Source organism: Limulus polyphemus, unplaced genomic scaffold, assembly GCF_000517525.1.
Source record: "Limulus polyphemus unplaced genomic scaffold, Limulus_polyphemus-2.1.2 Scaffold6701, whole genome shotgun sequence".
Lineage (NCBI taxonomy): Eukaryota > Metazoa > Arthropoda > Merostomata > Xiphosura > Limulidae > Limulus > Limulus polyphemus.
In genome coordinates, this window is record NW_013672311.1 from 1 (window position 1) to 15928 (window position 15928).

The window sequence follows — 15928 nt, forward strand, 5'->3', positions numbered from 1 at the left end:
ACGAAGGTACAGGATAGTTCTAGAAACGTGGCGTGACACTAGTCATGTGACCTCGCTGACGCAACAGTATATTTAATACATGTGGTAGTCTGCTGGCCTCTAAGTCATTGTTCCGTACAGTATGTTTCATACATCTGGGAATCTGCTCTTCCATACAGTATGTTACATACTAACTTTGATCGCGTGTTCGTATAGTTGGTTGTTGTATATAATGTATTACTCTCCTTAATCTTAAAAAGTTAGTTTTATTATTATGGTGATCTCATCAAATATATGTTTGCGGTAAGTTATTTTTTTAAAAAGCAAATGCTAATCAAGTAGTCACATTGCCATTAGATACACATGAGAGACCATATGTTAAGTTTTTAACCAATAATCGACAGTTACTTTGTTCCTTGGAGTTCATGTTCATAATGTAAATAGCGTCTCAACTACTTCTATGTCTGTAGTATCCCAGCAGGCCTGGCGAGACCCGATATGTTGCGAAATGCCTTTTCGGCTCTGGATATAATAGCCAAAGTGTGGTAGACATCCATTCCTCTCTCCTTTTAATCATGTTATTAGAATTTAAACTTTTATTTGGCATATTGGAGCTTTTCTGAGTTTTGCCTGACTTACATACGAAAGAGATCGGTACATGATACGTGACTTCACATTCCACGTCACATATATTACCACTCACATATACTACCACATCTATATTAAAATTTTGATGTTATTATTAAGACTTTTGGATTAATTTCAACGAACGTTTCAATTACATATGCTTCATTAAAACATTTTGATCAGCAAATTTCCGTTTGGAGTTTATCGATCACAAACTGTAATCCTGTTTTACAGACTCGCGATTTAATTAATGTTTTATGCAACAGAGCTTTATATAACATTGTTGTGATTCGTTAAGTAACACAGTTGCATAAAATGATGTTTTATTAAGTGTATTTGTAACACACTTATCTAGGTGAAGATTTTATTAACCGTCTATGTTACATTGCTAGATGTCATTATTTTCTACACAGCTGTCTGTCCCTTCTCTATAAAAAACTATAATTGTTATCTCACATGCACCAACTAAACGATTATCTTACCACTCTTTGTTATCCATCAGCCTTTTCTTTGAGAAAGACTGCATATTGTTATCCTACATACACCATGTAAACAATCATCAGTTAGCACTCTTTGTTATCGGTCACCCTTTCCTGTGTGAAAGACTGCATATTGTTATCCCACGATGTACGAACTAAACACTTCTTAGTTATTACTCTTTGTTACTAAACTAGCTTCCCGTTAAACGAATTGTACCTACGTCAACTCGTAATTAACTCGTTCATCGTGAACCCTCGATAAGATATCGAAGAAGTTCCAGACTAGAAAGAAGACTTTATATTACTTGTAAGTTTGTGAACCTTTTATTTATAAATCATTGTTTGTAATAACTGTTATTGTAAATTGTATTGTTTTGTTTATATTAAAACGTATTTGTGTTAAAAAAAGAAAACTGTATGTCAATCTTGTTGGCAAATATCATAAACTGACTATATATCGGCTTTTACTTAACTGCTAATTCCAAAATACAATTAAACTACTAAATTTAAGTTATCAATTAACTCAATTTCAGGGTATTTGAAATTGTAATACGTAACATTATATAAATACTGGCGTATCGTTACTAAACAGAATACCAACGAAAATACTATTTTATGTGAAAAGTATATCGCACTTTGAGGCTATACTCATCTCATGGACGCCCGCAGAGGGGGCGGTGGGAGGGATAAGAAACATAACTCTTTCTTTAATCATTCAGCATATGTATATACATTTTTTTATTCAATTCACAATTTCACACTACTTTGCCCCTCCCTGGAAAAATTTCTGCGGACGCCCATGGTTATACTGTCATCTCTCCTACATGCCTTCAGCTAAAGATTTGGACTTTGGACGCGTGCGAGGAACATTAAAAGTAATTTACAGACTGGCTATTCCTAACATTGAACATCTGTTACTAAGTATATTGGCCAGTACCATCTGAGTTTTAGAACTATAGATTAAGATTGGACGTGAATAAGTCATAGTCTGGTAATCTGTCTCACATGAGTGATGTAAGCATCGATATATTTAGTTGCTGTCTTTAGTTAGATTAAACTCGACTAGTCATACTTATTTGTAAGTTCGTATGGTGTAGGTTTCAGCAATTCTAGAGTATGCCTAGGACCATGTGTTGTTTGTCAGCGATTGTTCGGTGTTTTATACTACCAGTTTTCTAATACTTTTCCAGAGGCGCAGGAGCAACAACAAAAAAACGTCATTGTTAGGCGATACTTTTAAACAGTATTTCAGCATTTAAACTTTTATAAGCAATGTTGGAATTTAGTCGTGATTTTTTAAAGTTAAGTACTAGCTTTAAATTAATATATTTTGTCATTAAATTTTACATTTTTTTATTATTGTTGCCTTAGTTTTGAATAGCTGTGTGTGTTTTTTATAATAAAACCACATCGGGCTATATGCTGTGCCCATAGAAGGTAATCGAACCCCTGATTTTAGCGTTGTAAATCTGTAGACTTACCGCTGTCCCACTACCTGGTATAGTTGAACGTTAGTTTTGAAAATATTTATATGTTTTAACATTTAATTTCGATTAGTTTATTTTGGATATTCGCGCAAAGCTAATCAAGAACGATGTATGCTGTTACGTATTAGAATTTCAAATGGTCTGTAACCGAATTAAGTGATAATTTAAATTTAGTAGTTTAATTGTACTTTGGATTTAGCAATTAAGTAAAAGCCGAACTATAGTCAGTTTATGATGCTTGCCAACAAGACTGATACACACACTTTTCTTTTTTAACACAAATACGTTTTAATATACACACAACTATAGTACAAATAGTTATTAAAAATAATAATTTATAAACAAACGTTTCACAAACATGCAAGCAATATAAAGTCTTCTTTCTAGTCTGGAACTTCCTTGAAATCTTATCGAGGGTTCACGATGAGTGAGTTAATTACGAGTTGATGTAGGTACGATTCGCTTAACAGGGAGCTAGCTAGTCTTCACTGTTCATACGCCTATTAGAGATTCAGTTTCCACCGATGACGTCAGGTAATGTTTTCGTCAAAGTATTAATGTCCGATGTGAATCCACTGAAATTAAATGGTTTGTAATGTTCGAACTTTGTAAAGTTTTCCGATTGGTAAGTGTTATAACAATCACAGTTATATCTTCCGAAGTTTATAGTACACTGACTATAGCAAACTAATAATAGATACTCTCCCTTTTGGCGCGGCGCGTTGGTTATATTTATTGGCGTGTGGAGGTTTTCTAGAAATTTCAGATTATGTAACAATACAAATTTAAGTGTTTACGTACACACATATATTGTTGATTCTTTCTCTTGAGAATCGTCTACAACTTTGGAGAATAAGCGGGAGTTTCGCAATACATATTGAACACTATAAGTTACGCATGTTTTAAAATATAAACTTAATCTAAACAAACGTTGATATTAAACTAAATATGTAATAACAAATTCGTTACAATGCTAACTGTTCCTAATTTTGAACTGATAAGACTAAAGGGAAGACAGACATAAACACTCAACGCCAATTCTTGTGCCACTCAAATCAGATAGTGATATTTGACTGTCGCCTTTGTAACACACCAAAAGTGCAGAACGCGAACCATGGACCCTCGGACTTATAGTCCGGTACGACAGTCATTAGGTTACGTTCGGCTCTCTAATTTTGAAACAAACAGTTTTATAAAGGTTTTAATTTCAAAGAAACATCACAGAAATTGTTCACATTAGATTTAAAAATAGTACCTATTAATTATAAACTTTTACGTTTTACACAATTACTATTTTAATCACAAGTAATTATGTATATCAAAAAATTAAAATGAGTCTATCTTAATGCTTGTTCAGAAGCACTATGAGGATCATAAGTTCTACTTAGAAAAGTCTGGACATGGTACAGGGTGTTTCAAAGAACTTCCTGTTATGTCATTTATCAGTGTATCAAGTTCATTCTAAATGAAGCTAATTCAAGCCTCATATGTTCTGTACATGATGGTCATTATACTCAACTCACCAGTCTTGTGTTACTCAAAGAGAGAAGAGAAATAAAAGATGTGATAGCCTGCAAAAAAAAAATTTAGATGTCCATTATGTTATGGTTTTTAAACATGTATAAACTTTCCTGAGTAAAACTTGTGTTTACCGATGTGCTTTTGGTGAACTTTAACGTATCCAAGAAAAATATGTTTTAAAATATGATACTTTTAATTGAGTTCTTCATCATAATAACCTTACACATATATATATATATATTATGTATACCTTTATTTTACACAAACATTCCTTTAACCTTAGACGCTTAATTTTACACAAACACTGCTTTAGTTTTAGACCCTTAATCTTACTCATAGATTCCATATTGATTTCAGGCTTAAGCTTACACAAACACTCCTTTTTAAACTATCGACTTTAGTTTTACACAAACACTGCTTTAATTATCAACTTTGGTTTTACACAAACACTCCTTTAATTATAGTACTTAGTTTTACACATCAAAATGGTATATAATTTGTTATATAGAAACGACCCCTTATTTCTATACCTTAATTTGAAAGAACTATTCTGTATTTTAGCGTTTTAGTTTGAATTAAAATATCTCGAGACATACAGATTGGGCCAACGAAAGAAGACGAAAGAAAATAGCACAACAAACATTTTTTTTGTGACGAAGCTGTGTTCGTATCATCTCTGAATCAGTTGAACGTTATAAAAACTAATTTATCTACCACCTTCGTCAGTACAGGTGTGGCATCTAGAGACACTACATGCACGCTTTTTTACAGAGGTCTGGAACTAAGAGTATGAAATACAGAGCTTGTTTGTTGGCAAAGAAGATATTGAAATTATTTGCCTAATTCGAGAAGATGTTGAAATTATGTGCCTTTATTTCGTATGCTTGATCACATAAATATCCCCATTGCGAAAAAGTCTCAAGAAATATAAACGAATTAGTATATTTGTTAGGGGTGGGGTTCGCTACCCCCACCCTACACTTCATGCGGTAACTACTAGTTTGTTTGAGTATACTGCATAATTTGTGTTTAAATTAATTCTGACGAACTTTCTAAGATAGTGACTTTTATGCAGTCCCTTGTAGTTTTATAGCTTGAGCTAAGATGGGTTATATGGTTAGGGACACAAATAACTCAAAATTAGAAAGAGGTACAGCGTATGCTTTTTACTCTCTGTGACTCAATATTATTGATGTTGGAATGTCAGGGAGAGAACCTCTTGTTAATGAAAAAATGAGGGTTATTCTCCCCTTGCAAAATCCTGTCTATGTAATTAATGTTTGCGCGGTGTTTTTGTTTATATATAAACCTAGCCTCGTGACCTATCTATAAATACAGAAAATTTCATTTGTAGTGCTATGCTAAAAAGTTTTGATCTAAGTACAACAAATATTCTATCGAGTGGTTACTTCGTCAAATCATTTCCCTGTATCTGTTGACTGGTTGAAACTAATTTTCTACTGTCTGTCCATGTTAAAGAAAGAAAGAAAAACAAGATGCAGCGTTTGACTTTTTAAAGCAATTAAGAAATCAATCCCTGCTATACAATTACTGAAAGACCATTCGTCAAATCAACAGTGTTTACAGACGACGTTGGTTCCAGTTCCTTTACTACAAGGCGTTTAATCCGGGGTTTAAAACTGTTCTCAAACACCCGACTCCCGAGCCACGAATTCGTCGATGAACATTAATTGACCTTTATCTAAGAGTTCCTTGTGTATTAGCGGTCTCTGGTATTTTTCACTTGAACTATCAAAACCTGTAACACTAACGATTTTTTAGTTTTATTTTAGTTTGGTGTGTGTGCGTGCGAAAAAACAGAAAGATTGGCAAGCAAAATATTTATTAAATCTTCCAGTGTAAACAACTTGATTACTACCAAACATTTTTTTTGTATTTAACAATAACAGCGTTATCAGTTAAATATAACTATTTTTCTCTTCCTATTTGTTTTCATGTAGATTGTTAGTTAGGCCCTTCATCAGTTAATTCACGATGTAAAGCTAGAGTTTAAGAAAAATATTACAAGATTGTGCTATATGTGTGTGTATATCAAGTTCAAGAATCGGGATTTAACAACAACAACCATTAGAACGCTCGTCTTCATCAGATATTTGTTCTTTGAGAGGTTAACAAACAAGTCATTCTCGATCTATCCAAACAAAATCAATCGTATAGGATGTCGGCAAAAATGAACTGCTAGAATTGAACTGTTCCAACGATTTTTTTATTTGATTTTTTTAGCTTCAAGAAATTGTTTTCCTTTTGTTAGGAGACCTTATGATCCACTTTGTTTTAGCGGTTAGCTTGCTTTCTCCCCAGGGTTTAGTTTGGGAGACCTTATGATCCACTTTGTTTTAGCGGTTAGCTTGCTTTCTCCCCAGGGTTTAGTTTGGGAGACCTTATGATCCACTTTGTTTTAGCGGTTAGCTTGCTTTCACCCCAGGGTTTAGTTTGGTTAAAGGAACTACAAAATATATAGATAATAACAAAGAGACATGTTATTTTTTTTAAACTGATCTTGTAAATCTTAAAATTAATTTCAGCGATATGAAATATGAGCTAGTATTTTTCCATGGCTTCGCGAAAGGAGTCTAGCAATGCATTTTGTTTGTTTGTTTGTATTTTTACCTTCGGAACAGTAGGCCCCAAAGAAATTTTCCCGCCCTCGCTTTATCTAGTATTTCTGGAAAATGTCACATCTTTGAGCTTAATGAAAAGAAATTCGTTCAAATACTTCCTTCAATTTGTGCATTAAGTTAACAAAATGAGATGAAGAGTTTCACATGGAGTTCCAAAGTAACATGAACCGAAAGTGGATTTTTCTAACATGTCAGCGTGATATGTTATATTTTTTATGTGTGTTTGAGAAACTAAGATATTGTTTCAGTAGCAATATTTTAGAAAATAAACTAATACGATAAAGAAACCCAAAGTTGACAAGTATTAAGTTATTACCTTAAAACTGGTATTCAAACATTACAGTCTGAAACTCTTCAAATTGTTCAGGGCTAATAAGCTTTTTATTTACTTCTTTGTATTAACATGACTAAAACTTTAGATTAATATGTCAGGGATCTCACATAAACATCAGGAAGCGGTATAAATTACATGATAAGGTACCATAGACTGGTTCATGTTTAGTAGCCTTTAAACTCATAGTCACAATCCAAGGTTATTCATTTTTATGTTTCAATCACAACTTACCTAAATTACTGAGCTCCAAATCGACAGTATAATCAGAATTTCTCGGAAATCGTTTTTCTTTGGCTAAGATTTTTCAACAGCCACAACCCCAAAGTGCAGAACACGTTTTTGTAGCAACGGGATGCGAACCATGAACTATCGTATTTAGAATTCGTGCATGCTAAATGTTAAGCCACACCCAGCTCCTTTATACAAAGTGGGCAATCGTATCAATCTATAAAACAGGAAACTGTACATATACATACACACACACACCAAACTCTTCAGTACTTAATCTGTTTCTAGGCAAATATACAGCTTCGATCCTACTGGAAAGAATATTTTTTTTAATTTATTTGTATTAACAGGACTGAAATTTTATAATAATATTTCAGAGATTTTACATATTCTTTGAGAAACGGTAGATTACATAGAAGTAGCACAAACTCATTTATGTTTAGAAATCATAACCCCAATGATTATTCATGTCATACTATTATATTGAGCACACACACCGATATGTGTAGAAGAGTAATTTTGTAGCATATTATTTAGCCAGTAGTCTGTCATGGTTACCCCCCTATGTTACGTGGCTCCCAGTTGCTCAGCGGTAAGCCTGTGGACTCATAACATTTAAAATCCGGGTTTAGTACTCGCGGATCGCACAGTACAGACATCCCATTGCAACAAAACAAACAAACCCAATGTTACAGGACTATCATATTTTGTAAGAGTGTGTGTTTCTTTTACAGCAAAGCTACATGGCTATCTGCTGTGTACACCGCGGGAAATCGAACCCCGGATTTTAGTGTTGTAAGTTCATAAAGTTAACTACTGCCCCTCCGGGGGATCAATTAAAAGGATCATCGATCATGTGGAATTACAACTTGCGATTGTCAATATCGTCTTTATTTTAAATGTACATTAATACTCGAGTCCAACGAATCAAAACTTATTTGACAGTGAAAAATGCAGTCGAATCACTCCCTGTCGAAATGGGTTTTAAAGTTGGGTTTTGCAATGTAACAATAAAGAAAGATGAAAACAAATAAAATTTATTGTTTTTCCACTTACCCAGTGGTCCTAACTATTGCTTAGTCTAACGTGAAAAGTGTATTTTGCGTTATTAATCTTACAAAGCATTTGATTTAACCAGTAAAGTTGTGTAAAGCTAGATAACAACGAACATTTCGTGTTTTTGCAGCTTGTCCTCCTGAAACCTACAGGTCGTCTCTTAGCGACGAAAGATGTGTCAAATGTCCGTTGCATAGTGCTGCTCTCTATGAAGGATCTATCGAATGTAGTTGTGACGATGGCTATTATCGAGCTCCAACAGAGTCAGTTAATGTCCCTTGTTCTCGTAAGTATTTGTAATATTTGACGTTTCCAATATTTAAAAACATTCACAGAAAATTACATTTATTGTTTTCTCAGGAACTCAACTTAATCGAATTAAATAGTTGTATTAAATTATTATTTTTATTATTATTATAGCTCATTTGTTTATGGTTTGTAAAACATATGTAGATCAGTGGCGTGGGAAGCTGGGGGGGGGCAGTCCCCACGTTTCAATCTTTCCCCATAAAATGCATCATAATTAGGAAACTTACTCTCAGGAAAAGCGGGAGAACGCTTAAAATTTATCCAGAACCCAAGAGCTTCCAGGGCTCTAAATCGAGCCCAAGCTCCTGGCTTCACTAGGTCAAATAATCCTTGCTCTCCATTTTTAATTTGCCTCCTACACCTCTGAGGATCAAAATAGTTACTTTTCTAGCTTCATATTCTTATAACTGTTGCTGTAATAATAACAATAAAAAGTGTTTTCTTTTTGTTCTGATAGTGGTATGCAGACATACCATTCGTTTTTTACCAACTTATGTTAATGTAGAAAATTTTTACAAATTTCCTTTTGCCTAATTCTTTGAGGCTTCCACACAAGCACGTGGCCAAGAAAACCGTTGATTTATTTTTATTTCAGCCCGGCATGGCCAGATGGTTAGGGAGCTCGACTCGCAAACATGCTTGGCCTTTCAGCCGTGGGGGCGTTATAAAGCGACGGTCAATCCCACTATTCGTTGGTAAAAGAGTAGCCCAAGAGTTGGCGGTGGGTGGTGATGACTAGCTGCCTTCCCTCTAGTCTTACACTGCTAAATTAAGGACGGCTAGCGCAGATAGTCCTCGTGTAGCTTTGCGCGAAATTCAAAACAAACAATTTTTATTCTACTCACCTTTGTTCCTTTGTTATTCTACAGTAGATAATATCTGCTCCATCCGCGAAAATACTGCTGAAACGTCCCAAATTATGCAAAACACGTCAACGACATCAATATCCTTTACTGGCCGAATACATTATAGTTAGGGATTAAGGATTTTACTATGTTGTATGAGAACTACCAGTCACGTGAGAATGTTGGTCATTACGGAAAAATTCGACGTTTTCTGTTGAATTGACACAGCACAACATGGTTTTCAACATGATTCCGTCGACGGAAAGATATCTTGAGAGACAACAACTGTTGATTGACTCACAGATTCGATAGGAAACTACAGTCTAGTATCTACACGAGTACACACATTGGGGTTTGTGCTTTGTTTTATATTTTACATCACGTGTGCAGTCTATATATATACTCGGTTTTAGCTGAATTCTGATTTTCTTTGTGATATTTCTGATAGATCATCTAACTTATATAAAAGCCAGTGTGTGTCACGTCACGCTTGATTTATTTTGATTTCTCGAAATAGGAAGAGTAATAAAAGCCAAAATGCATTTATCTAGATAGAATAGTTCGATTACTGTCTGCAGATTATGATTTTAGTGACGGAGATGCAAGGAGGGGCGTGAGGGGAGGTGACGTGAAACCTTATAAGTGTAGTGAGTGTTGGTATAATAAGCCTAAAGTAAATATGTAGTTTGAGATCACCTAGCCTAGATCCAAGTGCATAAAACTTATCAGGAAAGTAAAAATATCGATTCAATTGTAACCTTAAATCGTTTCTGAATTAAGCTATTTTCTGTTATAATAAAAAACAAACCTCTTTAATCAACGAAGACACTACAGTAAGAAATCAACAAATATTTTTCCAGATTTGTTATCTATACATTTCATTATATACTTTCAGTACATAGACTTGCAACATGTTATAGTATAGCTTTTGTTGCTAAGCAACATGACCTAAAAGCCATTTTTGGAATGTAGTGTTACCAAAACGTACTGGCTTTTCTATATATTAGAAATTGTTAATCTAATTGGTCTTTATTAATAATTATTCTGTGAAAACGCCACGAATTCGTTTCACGAATGATCTTAATTTTGATTGGCTCACAAAGGAAGTTACCGAAGTTTGACTGCCTCGACTGCCCTTTTCTGCCTCTTTGCTAGTCAAACTTGATTTCGCAAAATTTATTTATTTCAGTTAGGTATGAAATGTGAGGTTAGGGTATAGTATGGGGTAGTACTTGCCCCGTCATTTTTGACGGGCTATACGATAGTCCTGTTATAAAGACGGCTTATCTAATACTCGTGTGGAAATCAGTTTCACCTTAGAACACAACACATTTATGAAATTGGAGAGCGAGGCGATCTTCTTGTGTTAGGTAACTAACAGTTATACTAAAAGAACACTGTTTAATAATATTTAAGCCCCCTTTCGATTCAAAATATATTTTCAGGCTAACTCCAGGTTATACGTTTTTTGCTGCACGTTTTTAAGTTCACTCGTTAGCTTGTGTAAAGTTGAATGGAAAACTTATTTAAATATTTTGTTTAAAAATAACCCGAATTTAAGTGTGTGGTGTGAGCTTATAAATATATTTTCTTTGGTGATATGCATAAAATGCTCTGAAGACATGTATAATAAAATACATTAATTATTAAAATTCAAGTACATTTTCATGCCTGTTTTTACATAATGAACATCTTCACACTTAAAAGTTAGGTTTAAATAATGTTTATAAAAGAAAACCTAAGACAGTACATGTACTAAACCTTTATCAAGGTAGCGTTCCATTGTTCCCAGTTTATGTATTAACTAAAATAACCACCTGGAGATTGTTGCCAGACAATACGATATTTCAAGTTGTCTCAGTTAGGTACCGGTACTTTGTTCATATACAGTATAGAAAGAATATTTTTCTCATGATATCCATGCATATATTAAACTCGATCTGTTTCAGTTGGGTACCTTTACAATATTTCTTAATTTGATACCACTACATTGTTTACATATATTAAACTCGATCTGTTTCAGTTGGGTACCTTTACAATATTTCTTAATTTGATACTACTACATTGTTTACATATATTAAACTCGATCTGTTTCAGTTGGGTACCTTTACAATATTTCTTAATTTGATACCACTACATTGTTTACATATATTAAACTCGATCTGTTTCAGTTGGGTACCTTTACAATATTTCTTAATTTGATACCACTACGTTGTTTACATATATTAAACTCGATCTGTTTCAGTTGGGTACCTTTACAATATTTCTTAATTTGATTCCACTACATTGTTTACATATATTAAACTCGATCTGTTTCAGTTGGGTACCTTTACAATATTTCTTAATTTGATACCACTACATTGTTTACATATATTAAACTCGATCTGTTTCAGTTGGGTACCTTTACAATATTTCTTAGTTTGATACCACTACATTGTTTACATATATTAAACTCGATCTGTTTCAGTTTGGTACCTCTACAATATTTTCAGACATTAAACCCAATCTTTCACAAATGGATACTACTTCATTATTATTCGTTAATATAAGTAAATATATCTGAGTTGTGTACTACTATATTGTTATCAGATACTATAACTCAATAAAACTTACGGCTTTTGCTGTGTCTCAGAAACTTTATTTCCTTCAAGGACGAGTATAGTTTTTAAGACAATAATTTTGAACGGGGAGTTTTCTTTGTAATAATCCTACAAACGGGGGTACAAGTTACCAGCATTTCTGTTCGTAACAGGCTTATGTTTTTATAAATAAGAAGTTTGTTGATTTTTCGTTTATTATCACCTTTTCTTCTATATTTGAGATCACTCACCATTCTTAATTATGATTAAACTTTACAAAATGTCCAAAAACATGCGGAGGTGAGGGTAAAGTGGTCTTTAAACTAACAGATAAGCGCCAAATGGATTCATTTATTGAAAAACACAACGTTTACAAACAATCTTAACGCAGACCCTGCAGCCAGTGAATGTTTTTGACACCTTAGACCAGGTGTGAAACAGTAAACTCCTAAGTCGTCTTTCAACAATTTTGCAGCACAGAACCAAGCTTCTTTAATATCACTGAAAAATTCTGGAATAAAGTGCAATGAATAGAAACATTAACATTAAAAATGAAAAGAACACGTGTTTTTTTTTTTGTTTGTTTGTTTTAGTTTAAAATAAATCTGAAACACACTCACGGTAGCCATTTACAAACAGGAAACGCGGCTTTATTCTATCAACGTCATTAAGTAATTTTAGAACAACTCCCATCACTTACAACACAGTTTGAACTTTTCTCTTACATAGAACTTTCATCAGCTCCAAGGAACCTCTCAGTCAGCTTTGTTGACCAATCAACGGTCATTCTGACTTGGCAACCACCTTTATATTCCGGAGGTCGGAACGACACTACGTTTCGGGTGGTATGTGATGAGTGTTCTAATGCTGTAACGTATGCGCCTTCTCGTATGGGTTTCAGAGAAACCAAAGTCACCATCTCAGGTTTAAAACCTGCAACGACCTACACATTCCAAATATATGCTGAAAATGGTGTGTCTAGCTACAAGGAAAGTCAGTTTGTGGATACGACGGTTACAACAGCAGCTTCAGGTAGGCAATATAATTAAAATGTAGTAAACTATGTATGTGTTATATATTATTGTACTATAGTCTATATAATATTGTTATTAATATAAGTGGTCAGTTATCTAAATTTATCTTCTTGCATTAAAAAATGAAACAGTTAACTATTAATACCAGTATATATCGAAAGAATAAAAATCCTATAACCCCAGCGCTTTTGAAAGGTGGACCTTTCTTCTTCAGGGGCAAACTGGGAATGTATCATCAGAGTCGTTATAAACCATCTTTTACATCAAATGCAAAAGCTTGTAATGAGTTACTTCGTGAACTGAGGCTTCACATATGTAAACAGCCTTAATTTACGTTAAACCTAAAGACTTCTGAACTAATCACTAACAGTTTTAGTTTGTTTTTTGTTAAGCACAAAGCTACACAATCTGTTGTCAGTGCTGTTCCCACAGCGAATATCAAAACCTGGTTTTAAGTATTATAAGCCCACAGAGTTACTGCTGAGTCATCTGGGGGCACTCAGTGAAGTATTTACAATCCCAACTGAAATTTCCCTCTAGCGGTAAGTTTAGGGACTTGTTAAAATCTGGAAATTTGATTACTCGCAGTGGACTGAACACAGATAGCTCATTATGTAGCCTTGCGCTAAAAGTACAACAACATAAGTGACGTAGACTGTTGCCTAGTGGTAATCGCTCCTGGGATATAAATATGAGGGTTCATGGTTTGCATCCCCAAGCTGCCAAAATGCGCTCTGCACCTAAGGACTATGGGTTCACTCTACGAGTGACGGCCGAGCTACATTAGTTGGTCAAATAAGAGTAGCCAAATAGTTTATGGTGGGCGCTACTGATTGCTGTCACCCATGTTCTGTCAGCTGAAAATTAGGGATGGCTATTTATTAAATATAATAAAGGTAGTGAAAATACGATAGCAATAGCAACAACATTCCTAACTACACCAACACAGTTACGGCTTACATATATATATGCAAATAATTATAATAATATAAGTTATAAGTAAAAAAATATAGAATTTTAGTAACTAAACTTACAGTCTTCAACTGAATACCCTCGCTGTTAAGCCTAGAACTGTAAGTTTAACAATATTTTTGACCTTAAAGTGAGTAGCTTCTTGCAAGTTTGGTCTGCTTAAAAAATAGTTTAGACTTAACTATGTTACTAAATTAAGTCTAATTGCTGATGTAAAATAAATTTATTGGATGTTATTTGTCCTATCTTGAACTCATAAGTACAGCTTGATGTGCATGATTTAGTTCTTTAAAATTCAGCTTGATAGGTGTCTTTATAAGTAAATGATGCCCAAGATCTTTCTCCGCTTCATTCCTTTGTTTATAAATGTTACACATTTCAGTGTTCATTCATAGAGCTTACGTAAATGTGAACCTATTTCTGTGGGATCTTACTCATTTAAATGAGTGATACAAGTTGAGGTTGATCTCCTTTAGTATATTTATTTGTAATAATTATTGATGTACGATACCACACTAAGACATTATTCGACCAAAAATCTGAGGAATCTCCACAACTCGCTCACTTTGACTTGCTCTCTTGTCTAAATTTACATCTGGTCTTGTACATATATTGAGAAAGCTTTTTCTGCTGTGCCAGAAGTCAGTAAAAAGTCACAAAAAAGAAATCAGAAACCAACCAGTAAAACCCGATATAAACAGTGTATGTGAATAAAGCAGTTTGTTTCTCTCATTTACATTTATCACTTGTTTTCATTTGCTCTCCGTATTTGATAATAGTTCCTGAACCTATTGTATTGTGGATACTTTTAGCTACCTTTTGGAGTTACCACAAGCTATATCAATATGGTATGTGACCAAAGGTAGTGTATGGGTGTTAAAACACTTATAGTGTACCAGTACAAGGCACACCATAATAGTGTATTGGTACAATGTACATAATATAATGCATACTTTCAAAATTTAATGATTCTGTTCTATGTATTTTGTGGTCTGATATTTTAAAACATCACTGGTTGTCCTATGGGTTTCCAAAAGTAAAATTTTTGTAACAACAGCCCATTCTGTTTGAGTTGGATTAATCTGCAACTTACTAAATTGGAATTTAAAAAAATTAAATGTCGTTTTCTACAGTGTTAATGTCTTCTAGAAAACTGTGTACTTTGTATATTTTACGGTAACACTGACTCTAGATTTGGTGTGTAGTTTGTATATTTTACGGTAACACTGACTCTAGATTTGGTGTGTACTTTGTATATTTTACGGTAACACTGACTCTAGATTTGGTGTGTACTTTGTATATTTTACGATAACACTGACTCTAGATTTGAACTCTTATCCAGCTTATCATATCTCCACCGAAGTATCCCTTGTCATCAATAATGTTAGGGTCATAGATGTAAAAAGTACAGCTATTGTCTTAGTCTGGAATCCTCTTGAGGCTTCATCCCCTCCCACAGAGCTGTACGAAATCCGCTACTTCAAACGTGGAGAGGAAAGCAACTCATCCAGGGGTTTGACCAAGATCCCAGAGTTTGCAGTGACTGGGTTAAATCGTAAGACTGAATATGGATTTCAGGTGTGTGGATAAGTCATAAGACCAAATAATAATTTTAGGTTTTGAATGAATAAGAAGACTGAGCATAGGTTTTGTGTATATATGTCAAATCATGACACAGTATGGAATTCAAGTAGATGGGTAAAATTATGGACTTTTTTTTATTCCAGCTGCGTGGGTTGAATTATTAGACTGAATGTGGATTTCTGAAGTTTGCTAACACAATAAGATTCACTTGTATACAGTGCAGTAGGTAACTAATGCCAAGCTTCAGTGAAG

The 15928-nt window shown here is 34.0% G+C and overlaps 1 protein-coding gene across 5 annotated transcripts in view; it reads left to right on the forward strand.

Moving 5' to 3' along the window:
- Window positions 1-3082: 3082 nt before the first annotated feature.
- LOC106473983 (ephrin type-A receptor 8-like) overlaps window positions 3083-15928 on the forward strand; it is a 33769-nt gene continuing 20923 nt past the window's right edge. For 4 of the 5 annotated variants that reach the window (XM_022402366.1, XM_022402368.1, XM_022402367.1 and 1 more), the window contains exons 1-4: window positions 3083-3106; window positions 8484-8639; window positions 12816-13118; window positions 15435-15670. In XM_022402366.1, coding sequence (XP_022258074.1) covers window positions 3097-3106; window positions 8484-8639; window positions 12816-13118; window positions 15435-15670 — 705 coding nt within the window. In that variant the 5' untranslated portion in view covers window positions 3083-3096. Of the gene's footprint in view, window positions 3107-8483; window positions 8640-12793; window positions 13119-15434; window positions 15671-15928 lie in introns of those variants that run through there. The other variant, XM_022402370.1, reaches the window with a different exon arrangement.